This window comes from Nansenia antarctica, assembly GCF_963989245.1.
Source record: "Nansenia antarctica genome assembly, chromosome: 5".
Taxonomy (NCBI): Eukaryota; Metazoa; Chordata; class Actinopteri; order Argentiniformes; family Microstomatidae; genus Nansenia; species Nansenia antarctica.
The window spans coordinates 70,148,389-70,161,959 of NC_137690.1; the positions used below are offsets into that span (position 1 = coordinate 70,148,389).

The following is a 13,571-nucleotide window of genomic DNA, read 5'->3' on the forward strand; positions in this document are numbered from 1 at the left end:
CGGTTCGGTGGTTCGATCCCCGGGTGGCCACGTGTCGAGGTGTCCTTGGGTAAGACACTGAACCCCAAATTGCTCCCGAATGAGCGCCTTGCATGGTAGCTTGCTGCCATTGGTGTGTGTGAATGGGTGAACGAGAGGCCGTTGTAAAGCGCTTTGGAATAAGGCGCTATATAAGTGCAGTCCATTTACCATTTTTTTGCATATGAAGTGCCATTGTGACTAGTACAGCAGCATTCCAGGGACAACGACTGTTTGGAATGAGTATCATTAGATAGATCCAAACAGTGAGGGAAGCCTTAGAGCAGCTAACTGTCAGACATAAAAGGCCAGTGATGATGACACACGTGTGATGAGTCAAAAATCCTTGACAGACAAGACTAACGAGGAGCCAATGATAGATAAGGATAGGGAGGGACCAATGACAAATTAGCACATCTAAGCTGGGCGGTGTCGTGTTGGAGTCCCTGTCTCTCCATGGCCTGCCCACCCACCCACCCACCGCCACAGCAAAAGCGAGGCCACAAACCTGCTCCCTGCACCACCAGGAAGATGGAAACTATTCACCTTGCCTGTGCTTTTCCAAAACAGGATCAACTAGCATAGAAATAGCAACGGTCATCAAATGAGGAAGTGTTGTTGTTTTTTTTCACCTCAGTATTTCTTCTTTCCGCTAAATTTTCTGTCTTTCTCTCACACACACATTCTCTCTCTCTCTCTCTCTCTCTCTCTCTCTCTCTCTCTCTCTCTCTCTCTCTCTCTCTCTCTCTCACACACACACACAGCACATACACACATACATACACACCCACCCATATTGAGTAACCTGAGTGAAAGCATTCCTTTGAAAGCGGAAAATACTTTTCTTAGGACCTGTCTCATGGGCTCACCTCAGGTGCATCATGTGTAAGAGAGTGGTTAGTTAGTTATGTGCCTTTGGGAAGGAGGTGAGTGTTTATTCAGGGAATAAAGGGGCCTGGCAGCTAGGCCAATCAGGTGATCCTCTGCTATTTCTGAAGGAGTTGCAGCATGTTGTGGTACTGTAGCTTTTGACAACACACACTGAAGTCACTGAAGAGTGGAGCTAGAACTGGATACCTGACAATACTTTCAGTACCTGACAATATGTCTTTTAGCACTCTTTTCTGTGTCCCTCTGTGGTTCCCAGAAAGGTTACATACACTTAAACACAGTACCGCCATCTTACCGGTCACATGACTGACTGGTGCCAGAAAGGGGTTTAACACCCACCTGACAGTGGCATAGAGTGGGAGGGTGGCATGGGAGAGTGTGGCGGGAACGGAAGGGAGAGGAGAAGAGAGGAAGAGAGGGAGAGCGCATAAACACAGACGCGCTCTGGTTCCCAAGAGATTTATAAATCAAAGTCCCAGCTCAGAAAGAGACTACAGGTGCCTAGGGCCAGTCCATAACCACTCCCTCCCCATACTGTAATGGAAAAGAACCCTACCCAATACTGTAAGTAGGCAGAAGAACTGAGGCATGCTCCAGCCAGTCCATGACCGCTCCCCATTATTGTAATGCATAAAATAACCATACCTTTTCGTAGGCTACATGTTATTTGCCCTGATTGTGAACACTGAAGGTGAGTACAAGGGGAGAGAGAGAAGAGCTGTGGAGAAGAGCCTAACATTGCAGAAGAGGTAGGCTCCCATGATGGTGAACAGGTCATCTCGGGTGAAGGGTTTTTAGAGGGTTCGTGTAGCGCCTATTGTGTACCATGATGTTTCAGTCACTGAACCAGGCCCTTGCTTAGTATGCTATAGCAACACGTGCACTGGTCCACTGTACAGTGAACATCAGTCAGCTTGTTTTCTGTTTTGGTCCTTTCCTTCTTTGTTTGGCTCAGAGCATTTTGGTCAAAATCAGTGCTAGAATGTTTGAGGCAAGCTCTCTGGAATTGGCAATTGATGCTAATCTTGTTGTGTGACCTGAATACTTTCAGTAACTTTTGGTTTCCTGTTGCGGTTTGGTCTATTTTTGTTTATTTTTATTCAATGTTCTTTTCCTCTTCACGGATTCATGCGCGATTGGTAACACCATCTGTGACTATTATTATATGTATATTTACATGTGTATGTTATCCTATATAATCAAAACATACATCAACATTTAAATCTACATAACCCCCTATGCTCTTGACCCAGTTCAAAAAGCGGTATAAAAACATGGTTTTCACCAGGTACGAGGAGGAAGAAGGGCTTTGATAGTCACCAGTTGTTTTCACAGATTATTTGTTTATTTACATTATCTGTTTTCTATTGTTGGTAAATATGTAAATACTTAAATAAATTTGATTTAATTTGAAAAATATTATATTAATATTGAAGTTAACTGCAGATTATTAATTATTAATCTCTGAGTATTGGAGAAGGGGTAGGATTAAATAAACTTATGCTTCTTCCTACTCCTTTTCGGACATGTTAAGTAAATAGTTTTTTTTGTTTTTTGTTTTTGTTTTTTTTGTTTTTTCTTGTTTTTGTTTTGTTTTGTTTTGTTCTTGTTTTGTTCTTGTTTTTTGTTATAATTATTTCTTTTTTCACATGTTCGAAATAAAGCTTTCATTCATTCACTCTTGGCATGTACGTTGCGCGTAATACGCAGACCCGGATACCACGTTTATTCGGAAATGGTTTTAGGAAGTTCCAACATTGAGTGATGATGTGCAATGTAAATGAATCAGCAACTGTCGTTGGAGCGTATTATCTCCTGGAGCTTGCGGTGGTGCTCTTTTATCTATTTTAGGGAATTGATGTCGGTTATATTGGTGCATCTAGCCTCTAGGAGCGGATCTCACAACTGTCCTGTATGCATGGGAGGTATTCCGAGGTTCCCCCTATGTAGGCTGATTCTCTCGTTCCAAGGTCTCCACGTTATCCGCCTCCCACATAGCGTAGATCCCACCTCATTGTCAACCTAAACCCCTCCACTTCCATACGACCCACACACAACGTGGAGGCAACGCTCCGTTTGGCATGTGTGTGTGTGCAGCCGCGCGCTCATCGCTCCCAGTCAAACACCTGCAGGTAAATGGTTCATGCAGCGTTTACATGCAGGTTTTCCGACGCAGGAAAGACATCTAAGTCTAGTAGGTTGTTTTTTCTTTCTCTCATTTTATGCGATTATTGCGGTAGCTTGCTTCCACATGATATGATCTTCTGATCACGATTCAGCCACGCCCTGTTTAGCGGCGCGTCTCGCTTGTCAAAATGAATAAGAGTGAATGAAACCGTGTCAAATGAATTATAGACTGAATGTCCGAAGTGATGTTATTTCTTGTTTTTTTTTAGCACTATTTCTGTGTCCCTCTGTGCCTCCCGCTGTTATTCCCGGAAAAGGTTACACACATAACAGTACCCGCCATCTTACCCGGTCACATGAAACAACATTTGTCACATGACTGGTGGTGCAAAGGGGTGTTACACCCCCCCCCCCCTGGCAGTGGCATGTGAGTGGGAGGGTGGCATGGGAGAGTGTGGGGGAGGGGAGAGGAGAGGGAGAGTGCAGAGGGCAGAGGGCAGAAACTTAAGCTCTCTGGTTCCCAGAGAGGTTTATGAATGAAAGTCCCAGCTCAGAAAGAGACTACAAGTAGGCTATGTGGAACATGGCATTCCTGGAGCCAGACAATGACCACTCCCCCTCCTCACACACACACACACACACACACACACACACACACACACACACACACACACACACACACACACACACCCCTTTTAACTTCCGTCTAAAAAACTTGGTCTGTTGAAGTTAGATAACAGACACACACACACCCCACGCCAGGCTGTCCCTGAGGCGGGTCCGATAATTTACGCAGCCAATTCCAACTGTCAAGGAAGCTTCCAGACTAGACACCCAATTGCCGCTGTAGATATGTAAACCTGTTATATATCTCTCTCTGTGAGTGTGTGTGTGTGTGTGTGTGTGATACGTTTTAGTTTTTTGCTCGGTGGATGCCTCGTTCTCACTCTTCTCTTCTGTGTGTGTGTGTGTGTGTGTGTGTGTGTGTGTGTGTGTGTGGACAGGGGTGTGTGTGTGTCTATCAGATCCTGTCATGTTAGCCCACTCAGGCCTGGAGCCGGGGGCTGTGGTGCTGAACGGAGGAGGCCTGCCGGTGAGGACCGCTAAGGAGATCGAGGCGGCGGAGGATGGGCTCCAGGCCCGCGGCCAATGGGCCAGCAAGACCGAGTTCCTGCTGGCTGTGGCGGGTCAGATTATAGGCCTGGGCAACGTGTGGAGGTTCCCCTACCTGTGCTACAAGAACGGAGGAGGTAGGCTAAGGCTGTCTCTCTCTCTCTGAGACACACTTGTCTCTCTCTCTCTCTCTCTCTCTCTCTCTCTCTCTCTCTCGCTCGCTGTCTCTCTCTTTCTCTCTCTCTCTCTCTTTCTCTCTCTCTCCCTCTCTCTCTCTCTCTCTCCATCCCTTTCTATTTCTCTCTCTCTCCCTCTCTCTCTCTCTCTCTCTCTCCATCCCTTTCTATTTCTCTCTCTCTCCTTCCCCTCTCGCTCTCTCATATCATTATTTATATTCTATTTTTATGAGCGTCATTTTTTTCTGCCAAGAAAGCGCCAAGAAGGTTGCCAATTGTTAAATCAATAACCTGTGTGGAAATGTATTCATGGTGATCTGTAGAATTCCAAACATCCTGTATGCAAGTTAAGACAAGGAACACAGAAGTTGTCTTGTCTTGGTCTCTATGTCCATCCCTCTCTACGTGTTTGCGTGTGCGTATGTGTGTGTGCGTGTGTACGCGCGTGTGTGCGTGTGTGTGTGTGTTTGTATGTGTGTGTGCGTGCGTGTGTGTGTACGTGTGTGGGCCTGAGCTAGATTACTCTTCCTGCTACGACTGGTGGATTGATGATTCACTTGCTTAGTCAAATGTATTGATTGTAAGTCGCTTTTGGAATAAGGCGTCTGCTAAATGCCCAAAATGTCAATGTAAAAAGTGTGTGTGTGGGCGTGTGTGTGTGTGTGTGTGTGTGTGTGTGTGTGTGTAGGTGCGTTCTTTGTGCCCTACCTGCTGTTCCTGTTCCTGTGTGGGGTTCCTCTCTTCCTGCTGGAGACGTCTCTGGGACAGTACACCAGCCTGGGCGGGGTCAGCGCCTGGAGGAGCATCTGCCCACTGTTCGGAGGTACACACATACACACACACACACACACACACACTCACACACACTCACACACACACACACACACATACCAGGGACGTGCACAGACACTGCCCCCTTTGCGCTGCCACTCATTTGATTTGTTCCCCGCATTGCTCTGCATGTGTGTACCGGTATATATATATTATATATCAATATATAACTACATATTGTGGAATCGAAGCTAAGTTTGGTGGACTGGTTTGGTGAACAACACACTGGAAAATAACAATAACAACACCAAGATTATGAAGCTTAAAGCTTATGCTTATGAAGGCGATCCGTAATCAGAATTCCAGACTTGGCTTGGTGCTGTGAGGCTGTGATCCCACGCTCAGAGACGCTTCCAGGGTAGCAACCCCAAAAAGCGATGAAGTGTCAAACCAATTTATTTCCCAAAAAGCTCTGTCGTTTAAAGCCTTTAGGCTATTCACCATCCGTCAAACAGTTATTAAGTGTAAGTATACAGAAACAAAAGGGCATAAACTGGGAGCTTTCCATGGCCGTCAGAAACTGTAAAGGTACAGCCATACCCAAGGCCTTCCTGATAAGTTTGTCATCGCACAGAGTACAATGAAATGGATTCATGAGGGGGCATCTAGGCCAGGGGTCAGGGGTCACACCCATTGAAGGCGACCCCGGAGCAATCGGGTTCAGTGCCTTGCTCAGGGACACTTTGACACGTGGCCCGCCGGGGATCCGAACCCGCCGGCTCTACCGGTTGAGCCACAGTCGCCACGCGGCTAATAATGCACACCTGCGGTAAGGGGAAACACTTCTAAAAGGTCTGGCCCCAGGTGAGAGACAGAGCGGAAAGTACTTTTTCTTAGAACCTGTCCCACGGGCTCACCTCAGGTGCATCATGTGTAAGAGAGTGGTTAGTTAGTTATGTGCCTTTGGGAAGGAGGCGAGTGTTTATTCAGGGAATAAAGGGGCCTGGCAGCTAGGCCGGTCAGGTGATTCTCTGCTATGTCTGAAGGAGTTGCAGCATGTTGTGGTACTGTAGCTTTTGACAACACACACTGAAGCCACTGAAGAGTGGAGCTACATTGATCCAAACGGCTAAATGGTTAAAATGTCAATGTAAACATTGGACCGACGGTACTAATGACAATTTGTGTGTGTGCTGGTGTGTGCATGTGTGTGTGTACGTGTGTGTGTGGTGTGTGGTGTGTGTGTGCGTGTGTATGTGTGTGTGTGTGTGTGTGTGTGTGTGTTTACGTGTGTGTGTGTGTTTACGTGTGTGTGTGTGTGTGTGTTTACGTGTGTGTGTGTGTGTGTGTTTACGTGTGTGTGTGTAGGACTGGGCTATGCCAGCCAGGTGATGATCCTCCATGGCTGTGTGTACTACATCGTGATCCTGGCCTGGGCTCTATTCTACCTGGGCCACAGCTTCCAGGAGCTTCTCCCCTGGGCCCACTGCAACAACACCTGGAACACAGGTACCCCCCAACACCCCCCCCCCACCCACACACACACACACACACACACACTCTTTATTTCTGATGCATATGCCTGGAGTCTATGTGGCTTGCGTCTACAGTGCATGCATCCCATACACATGTCTCAGATACACTTCACAGGTGAATCACGTTCTTATCATTTACGCTGCGTTGTCCTTTACTTCACCAGAGAAGAGTCACACTGAGATGTTCCTCTCTGCCACGGCCTCTGCCACACAAAGTGATGCATGCAGGCACACGCGAAAGAAAAGACAACACAGCTCGCAACATATGTCAATCGCTTGGTAAAAACAGTAGATTTGTGTTCATAGTTTATGGATGTTGTACTGTGGTGTGTTGGGTACGGTGGGTTGGAGTGGTGTGATAACTTGACGTGTGTGTGTGTGTGTGGGTGTTTATGGGGGGTGTTGTGTAAGGCGTGTCTGGACTAGGGTGCTCACATGTTGGCCTGGCCTCTTGTAGATGCCTGTGTGCTGTTCGACGGCCAGAACCTGACTGCCAATGGAAGCAGGCTGTCTGAGAACGCCACCTCACCCGTCACTGAGTTCTGGGAGTGAGTGTCACCTGCACGTCTGCACTTTTATCACTTTTATCAGAATCGGGGCTGAGCGTCACTGGGGGACGTGGGAAAGAGAGGGGGACGGAGGCGTTAAGCTGCGTCTGTGGCCTGGTGTTGGGAGGTGTGAGGTATTAACAATGGTGTGTTAACAAGCGTCTGTTTGCCGTGTGTGTGTGTGTGTGTGTGTGTCTCTGTGTCTGTGTCTGTGTGTGTGTGTGTGTGTGTGTGTGTGTGTGTGTGTCTTTCTGTGTGTGTGTGTGTGTGTGTGTGTGTGTGTGTCTCTGCCTGTGTCTGTGTGTGTGTGTGTGTGTGTGTCTGTCTGTCTGTCTCTGTGTGTGTGTGTGTGTGTGTGTGTGTGTGTGTGTCTGTGTGCGTCTGTGTGTGTCTGTCTGTGCGTGTGCGTGTGTGTGTATGTGTTTGTCTCTGCGTGTGTGTGTGTGTGTGTGTGTGTCTGTGCGTGTGTGTGTGTGTGTGTCTGTGTATGTGTGTGTGTCTGTGCGTGTGTGTGTGTGTGTGTGTGTGTGTGTGTGTGTGTTCCTCCAGACGGGAGGTCTTGCAGCTGTCTGGTGGCGTAGAGGAGCTGGGTCCAATTAGCTGGAGACTGGCCCTGTGTCTGCTGCTTGTCTGGGTCGTGTGCTACTTCTGTGTGTGGAAAGGTGTCAAGTCCACTGGCAAGGTGAGCCTACACACACACACACACACACACACACACACCATCCAAACCAGCCCTCACACAGCCCCTAGACACACAGACACAGACACAGACACACACACACACACAGAGACAGACACACACACACACACACAGACACACACACACACACACACACACACACACACACACACACACACCATCCAAACCAGCCCTCACTCAGCCCCTAGACCTAATTCCAGATGTGTTGCAGATGTATTGAGGCTTGGATCTGGAACTTATATAGACTTTATGACAATAACAATATGACAGTCCAAAAAAAGCGTGACCAATCACCAACACTTAGTCCTGACCGAATCCTCTGTGCAATGCTCTTTTCTATTGTACACGCTGGATTTAACCAGAACCCTGAGAGAAAATAGAATGAGAGGGAAACCAGCTGTGTTTAGTGTTTAGAACGTTGGACAGGGCGGGGGTCATAATCCTAATCCTAATTATTTATATTGCCAAGTATATTCGCACATAGAGGAAATTGACTTGGTGTGGTTGGTGCATAGGACATAAATGCTTATAAATGGACATAAATGGCTGGTTTTCTCTGTGTACCACATGTACAAAAGAAGAGATTTGGTGAGGCTGCATTCTCATTTTATGCACCCAGATTGTGGAATGCACTGCCAGTTTACATTAGGGATGCAACCTCAGCACATATGTTCAAGTCAAGACTAAAAACCCATCTTTTTAATATTGCCTTTAAATGACAAAATAATTAAATGTTGTCATTGGAGCACTTTGAGCTGCAACATTTGCAGGAAAAGCGCTATACAAATAAAAGTTGTTATTATTATTATTATAAATAAAAAATACTGTCTCCATCCAGGTGGTTTACCTCACGGCGACCTTCCCTTACGTGATGCTGATCATCCTGCTGATCCGCGGCGTCACGCTGCCTGGCGCCGCCCAGGGCATCATCTACTACCTCAAACCCAACAGGACCCGCCTGGCAGACCCACAGGTACCCCTCCTCACCCACGTAGACCCCCCTCCCCCTTTTTAGCCGCAACATTACCGAATATTCCAATACAAACAGGGCCGTCTAGTACGCCGATCCTCACTCTTGGTCCTGGAGAGCCAGCGTAGTGCAGGCTTTTGTCCCAGCAGCTCAGCAGTAACACACTTAGGTGTGATAGAACTAGGCTGGGACAAAAAGCTAGACACCCCCCTCCCCACCGCCTCCTACAGCTCTCCAGGACCAGGATTGAGGATCACTGATCTAGTCAAAAGTCAAAAAGTCAAAAGTCACTTTATTGTCCCATGACTGGGAAATGTGTTTTGGGCTTACACCACACTGCAGCCAGAACAACAGACAATACAACATGTTAAAACACAGACAGAAGGCAGCCCTGATTCAGACAGGAGTAGAAGTAAAACGATAAGTAAAATCTATCCGACATTCAGCTGGTACACTCTCTGCCATGTGAAATGACTCGTTTCAACAACGCTACACGTTGTGGGGGGGTGGTGTCCTGGACACAGATGAAGTCAGACCTTAAGTAAAAGCAGAGGTCAAACATAACAACAGAACATCAGTTTAGTTACTGGTGCAGGATTCCTTTAATGTGAAAGAACTCCACTATGTGAAATGTTGTGAAAAAACATCTGACTGGTTAATTCCCTGATGTAGCTATAGAGAGACAATAAAAGCTGCTATAGGGGACAAGATAGTGACTCCATATCCGTGCCTCTCTCATCCCTGTGTGTTGGTCCTCTAGGTGTGGATGGACGCTGGGACTCAGATCTTCTACTCTTATGGCATCGGCCTGGGCAGTCTCACGGCTCTGGGCAGCTACAACAAATTCAACAACGATTGTCATAAGTGAGACTGGAGTGCCGTTCTCTCACACACACACACCGATAAGACACACACACATCGATAAGACACGCACACACGCACACACGCACACCCGAACCCCACAACTCAGCCGCTGGGTGAGCTAGAGACATGCGGTCTTCGCCGGGGGGTGACCCACACACACACACACACACACACACACACTGGGGCAGCTCTCCGACCGAATGTCTAGGCTTTAAATTCAGTGGGTTTGGGTTAGGGCTAATGTTTGCCATATGGGAGACCAGGGGTTTCGAATCTCGCCTCTACCGCATAAACCAAGAGGCTGTTTACTAAGCAAATACAGGCCATTCTCTCCTCTTATCGGTCTCTGTAGGGGTCGAGGTTGGTGAAAGCTAACTGTAGGAGCCAACCCCATGACCCCTACTAGTACCCATATGATTTACATGGAGAATGTTTGGAATGACAGGGAAAATAAGACAGACAGCCTTGAAGTAAATCCCAGAATCCTACTTTGATCTCGATTACACTCATTGGTTTATTGACTGAAGGGCTATGTACACTCACTGAGGACTTTATCAGGAACACTATACTAATACCGGGTAGGGGCCTCCCTTTGCTCTCAAAACAGCCTGGTGGCGTTGATTCCGCAAGATGTTGGAAGCGTTCCTTTGAGATTCTGGTCCGTGATGTCATGATTGCGTCAGGTTTTTTCAGGTGCGCTTTCAAGCTGTGATATCTCCCGTTCTGCCACATCCCAAAGGTGTTCTATTGGATTTAGATCTGGTGGCTTTCATTTTCAAATAGGCTGTGGCATACAAGCGATGATTGATATTGGTGCTATGGTATTAACGGGCCCAAAGTGTGCCAAGAAAACATTCCCCACCCCATTACACCACCTCCACCATTACACCATTACACCATTACACCACCTCCACCACGTAAAGTTTGCAGACGACACCACCGTGGACGACACCGTGGACGACACCACCGTGGTGGGATGTATCTCGGGGGGGGGACGAGGCGGCGTACAGGGATGAGGTAGAGCAACTGAGCAAGCTGTGCAAGGTTAACAACCTGCTGCTGAACAAGTCAAAGACCCAGGAATTCATCGTAGACTTCAGGAGGAAAAAGTCCGAGATCCAGCCCCTGCTCATCGACGGAGAGAGCGTGGAGAGAGTCTCAACCCTCTGATTCCTGGGACATCACATGCGGGATGACCTGACCTGGAAGGACAACACAAAAGGCACCATCAAGAGGGCACAACAGCGGCTATACACCCTGAGATGCCTCAGGAAAGAACACAACAAGCAGGAGATACTGGTGGCCTTCTACCGCGGCGCAGTGGAGAGCATCCTCACCTACGGCATCTGCAACTGGTTCTACAGCTGCACAACAGCGGAGAGAAATGCGCTACAGAGAGTCGTGAGAACAGCACAGAAGATCACCGGCGCCCCCCTCCCCTCTCTGGAAGAGCTGTACAACACACGCTGTCTCAGGAAGGCCTCCAAGATCTCCAGGGACCCGACCCACCCTGGGCACGTACACTTTATCAGGCTGCCCTCGAAAAGGAGGTACAGGACCCCGGCCGCTAAGACAAACAGACTGAAGAACTGCTTCTACCACAGGGCCGTCCAGGCCCTGAACACAGCAAAGACCTAAGTTCTGGGCCCTGGACAGTCTGGACGGATTGTATGGCAGCTGCTGGACTGAAAAAATCAGGTGTAGTGCTGAGGCACAAACATGTACATTTCAAGCCTGCAAACTGTGACACTTTAAATAACGTGAAAAAATACTATTGTGCAATATGACAACCCTAGTTGACTATCTGTGCAGTATAGTACAGTGGATTGTGTACATAGCCTTTATTTATGTAAACCAGCTCCTTACCTTCTTGTGATTTTATTCTTTTTCTAAAAGTGTATTTTTTTCCCCTTTCCTAACACCAGGGGAGCCACCCCTCCTAAATTTCGTTGTTTGGTACCTGTACTGTAGCAATGACAATAAAGTCCATTCATTCATTCATTCATTCATTACAACATTACACCACCTCCACCATTACAACATTACACCACCTCCACCAGCTTGGACTGAGGACAGGTGTACAGGTGTTCCCATCAAGGTGCCCAGTGAGTGTATCTATTGATTGATTGATTTGACTGATTTATGTATCCATCGATTGAATGATCACTGAATTAATTGAAGCCATCTCTTTTCATTGTTATGGCTTCTTTTCTTTCTTTTTTTATCAGTTTAGAATGAATCAGTTGATCAATTACCACGTAGACAGCTTTATTTATTTTTTGGTTAATATTTTTATTGAGTTTCACAGAGACATGTACACAACAGGACATAACAACAACAACTAGTATCCGTGGGGGAGGTTATTGTCCCATGTAATAGTAGAAAACTAGTTTTGCACTTTGTTATGCAGTACATTGTCCATAAACAATAACAGAGAATGTTCTTTTTTCTTTTTTTAACAAACTAACAAACAAAAAACAAACAAAAAGCAAAGAAAAAAAAAAGGGGGGGGGGGGGAGGAGGCCATGTCACATATCAGAAATAAACAGAAAATAAAATGACACAACAAATGCCATAATATATGGGGGGATCACCCCCATCGGAGACAGCATCCATGTCTTACAGTCCTAAACACAGCGGCAGCACAAACACCAGCACAGTAAATAATATTGTGACCCATACATTGCAGATCTGTTACACATTAGTCTTGTGTACTTTCCTGAGTGTAATCCACCAAACCTTTCATTACAATGGCTGCCATAGACAGCTTTATTTGACTGGCTGGCCTATCCTTTCAATGACTGATTCATTCATATTTCACTTCTTGCTCTTGCTTTTGATTTTGAGTCCCTCAGTATTGAGTTCATGGCTGATTCTCTGTTGATTCCCTGACTGGTTGTGTGTGTGTGTGTGTGTGTGTTTCTTAGGGACTGTTACCTGCTGTGCCTGTTGAACAGTGGCACCAGCTTCCTGGCGGGATTCGCCATCTTCTCCGTCCTGGGCTTCATGGCTCAGGAGCAGGGCGTCGACATAGCAGACGTAGTCCAGTCAGGTAAGAAGAGTGTGTGAGTGTGAGTGTGAGTGTGAGTGTGAGTGTGAGTGTGAGTGTGTGTGTGTGTGTGTGTGTGTGTGTGTGTATGAGTGTGTGTGTGTGCGTGTGTGTTGTCGTGGAAATCTAGGGTTACCACATAGTATGTGATGAGACTCTGGCACCAATAGGCACATACACAACATCCATTTCATTATTTTAATGGTTGCATGCGTGGAAGTCTGTTTCTAACAAACAGAGAGTTCTAACAGAGAGTTCTAACAGAGAGTTCCCACCGTACATTTAGACTTTCAGTCCCCCGTCTCTACACACACTCCACTCTGCCTTTCCCATAGCACACAGTTCTAGGCACATAGACATTCTTGGGCCCTGTGAAACGGACATCTTTTCCATATGCCTTGGCGGCAACAACACGTCCATATATGGGTGTGTTTCCTTCTTTCTCGTGCATATCCACATGACTTGGAGCAGATTCTCTTGGATCAGAACTACTCCTACTTCTCTCCAGTTCATCAGAACTACAGTACCAGTCAATAGAGTTTGGACACAATTCAATTGAATGTGGAAGTGAGTCCAAACCTTTGACTGGTACTAAGCAAAGGGAGACTCTCAGGTCACACAGTTGTTAAAGAGAAACATTCGTTATATGATTGTGCTTAAATGATTAGTATTATCAACATTAACGCTTACTAGCATTTCATAGTACAGATACGTATTCGACCATTACAGTATGTGTGTGCGTGTGTGTGTGTGTGTGCGTGTGTGTGTGTGTGTGTGTGTCCAGGCCCAGGGCTGGCCTTCATAGCGTA

At 46.8% G+C, this 13,571-nt stretch overlaps 1 protein-coding gene across 1 annotated transcript in view; it reads left to right on the forward strand.

Moving 5' to 3' along the window:
• Positions 1-4,069: 4,069 nt before the first annotated feature.
• The window catches only part of LOC308158310 (sodium- and chloride-dependent GABA transporter 2-like), a gene marked incomplete at both ends in the record, with an annotated part of 14,988 nt that continues 5,486 nt past the window's right edge, over positions 4,070-13,571 (forward strand). Inside the window, 8 exons of the mRNA XM_080531902.1 lie at positions 4,070-4,286; positions 5,014-5,148; positions 6,465-6,605; positions 7,089-7,179; positions 7,729-7,861; positions 8,718-8,852; positions 9,610-9,713; positions 12,641-12,765. Of these exons, the coding sequence (XP_080388028.1) occupies positions 4,070-4,286; positions 5,014-5,148; positions 6,465-6,605; positions 7,089-7,179; positions 7,729-7,861; positions 8,718-8,852; positions 9,610-9,713; positions 12,641-12,765 (1,081 nt within the window). The remainder of the gene's footprint in view (positions 4,287-5,013; positions 5,149-6,464; positions 6,606-7,088; positions 7,180-7,728; positions 7,862-8,717; positions 8,853-9,609; positions 9,714-12,640; positions 12,766-13,571) is intronic.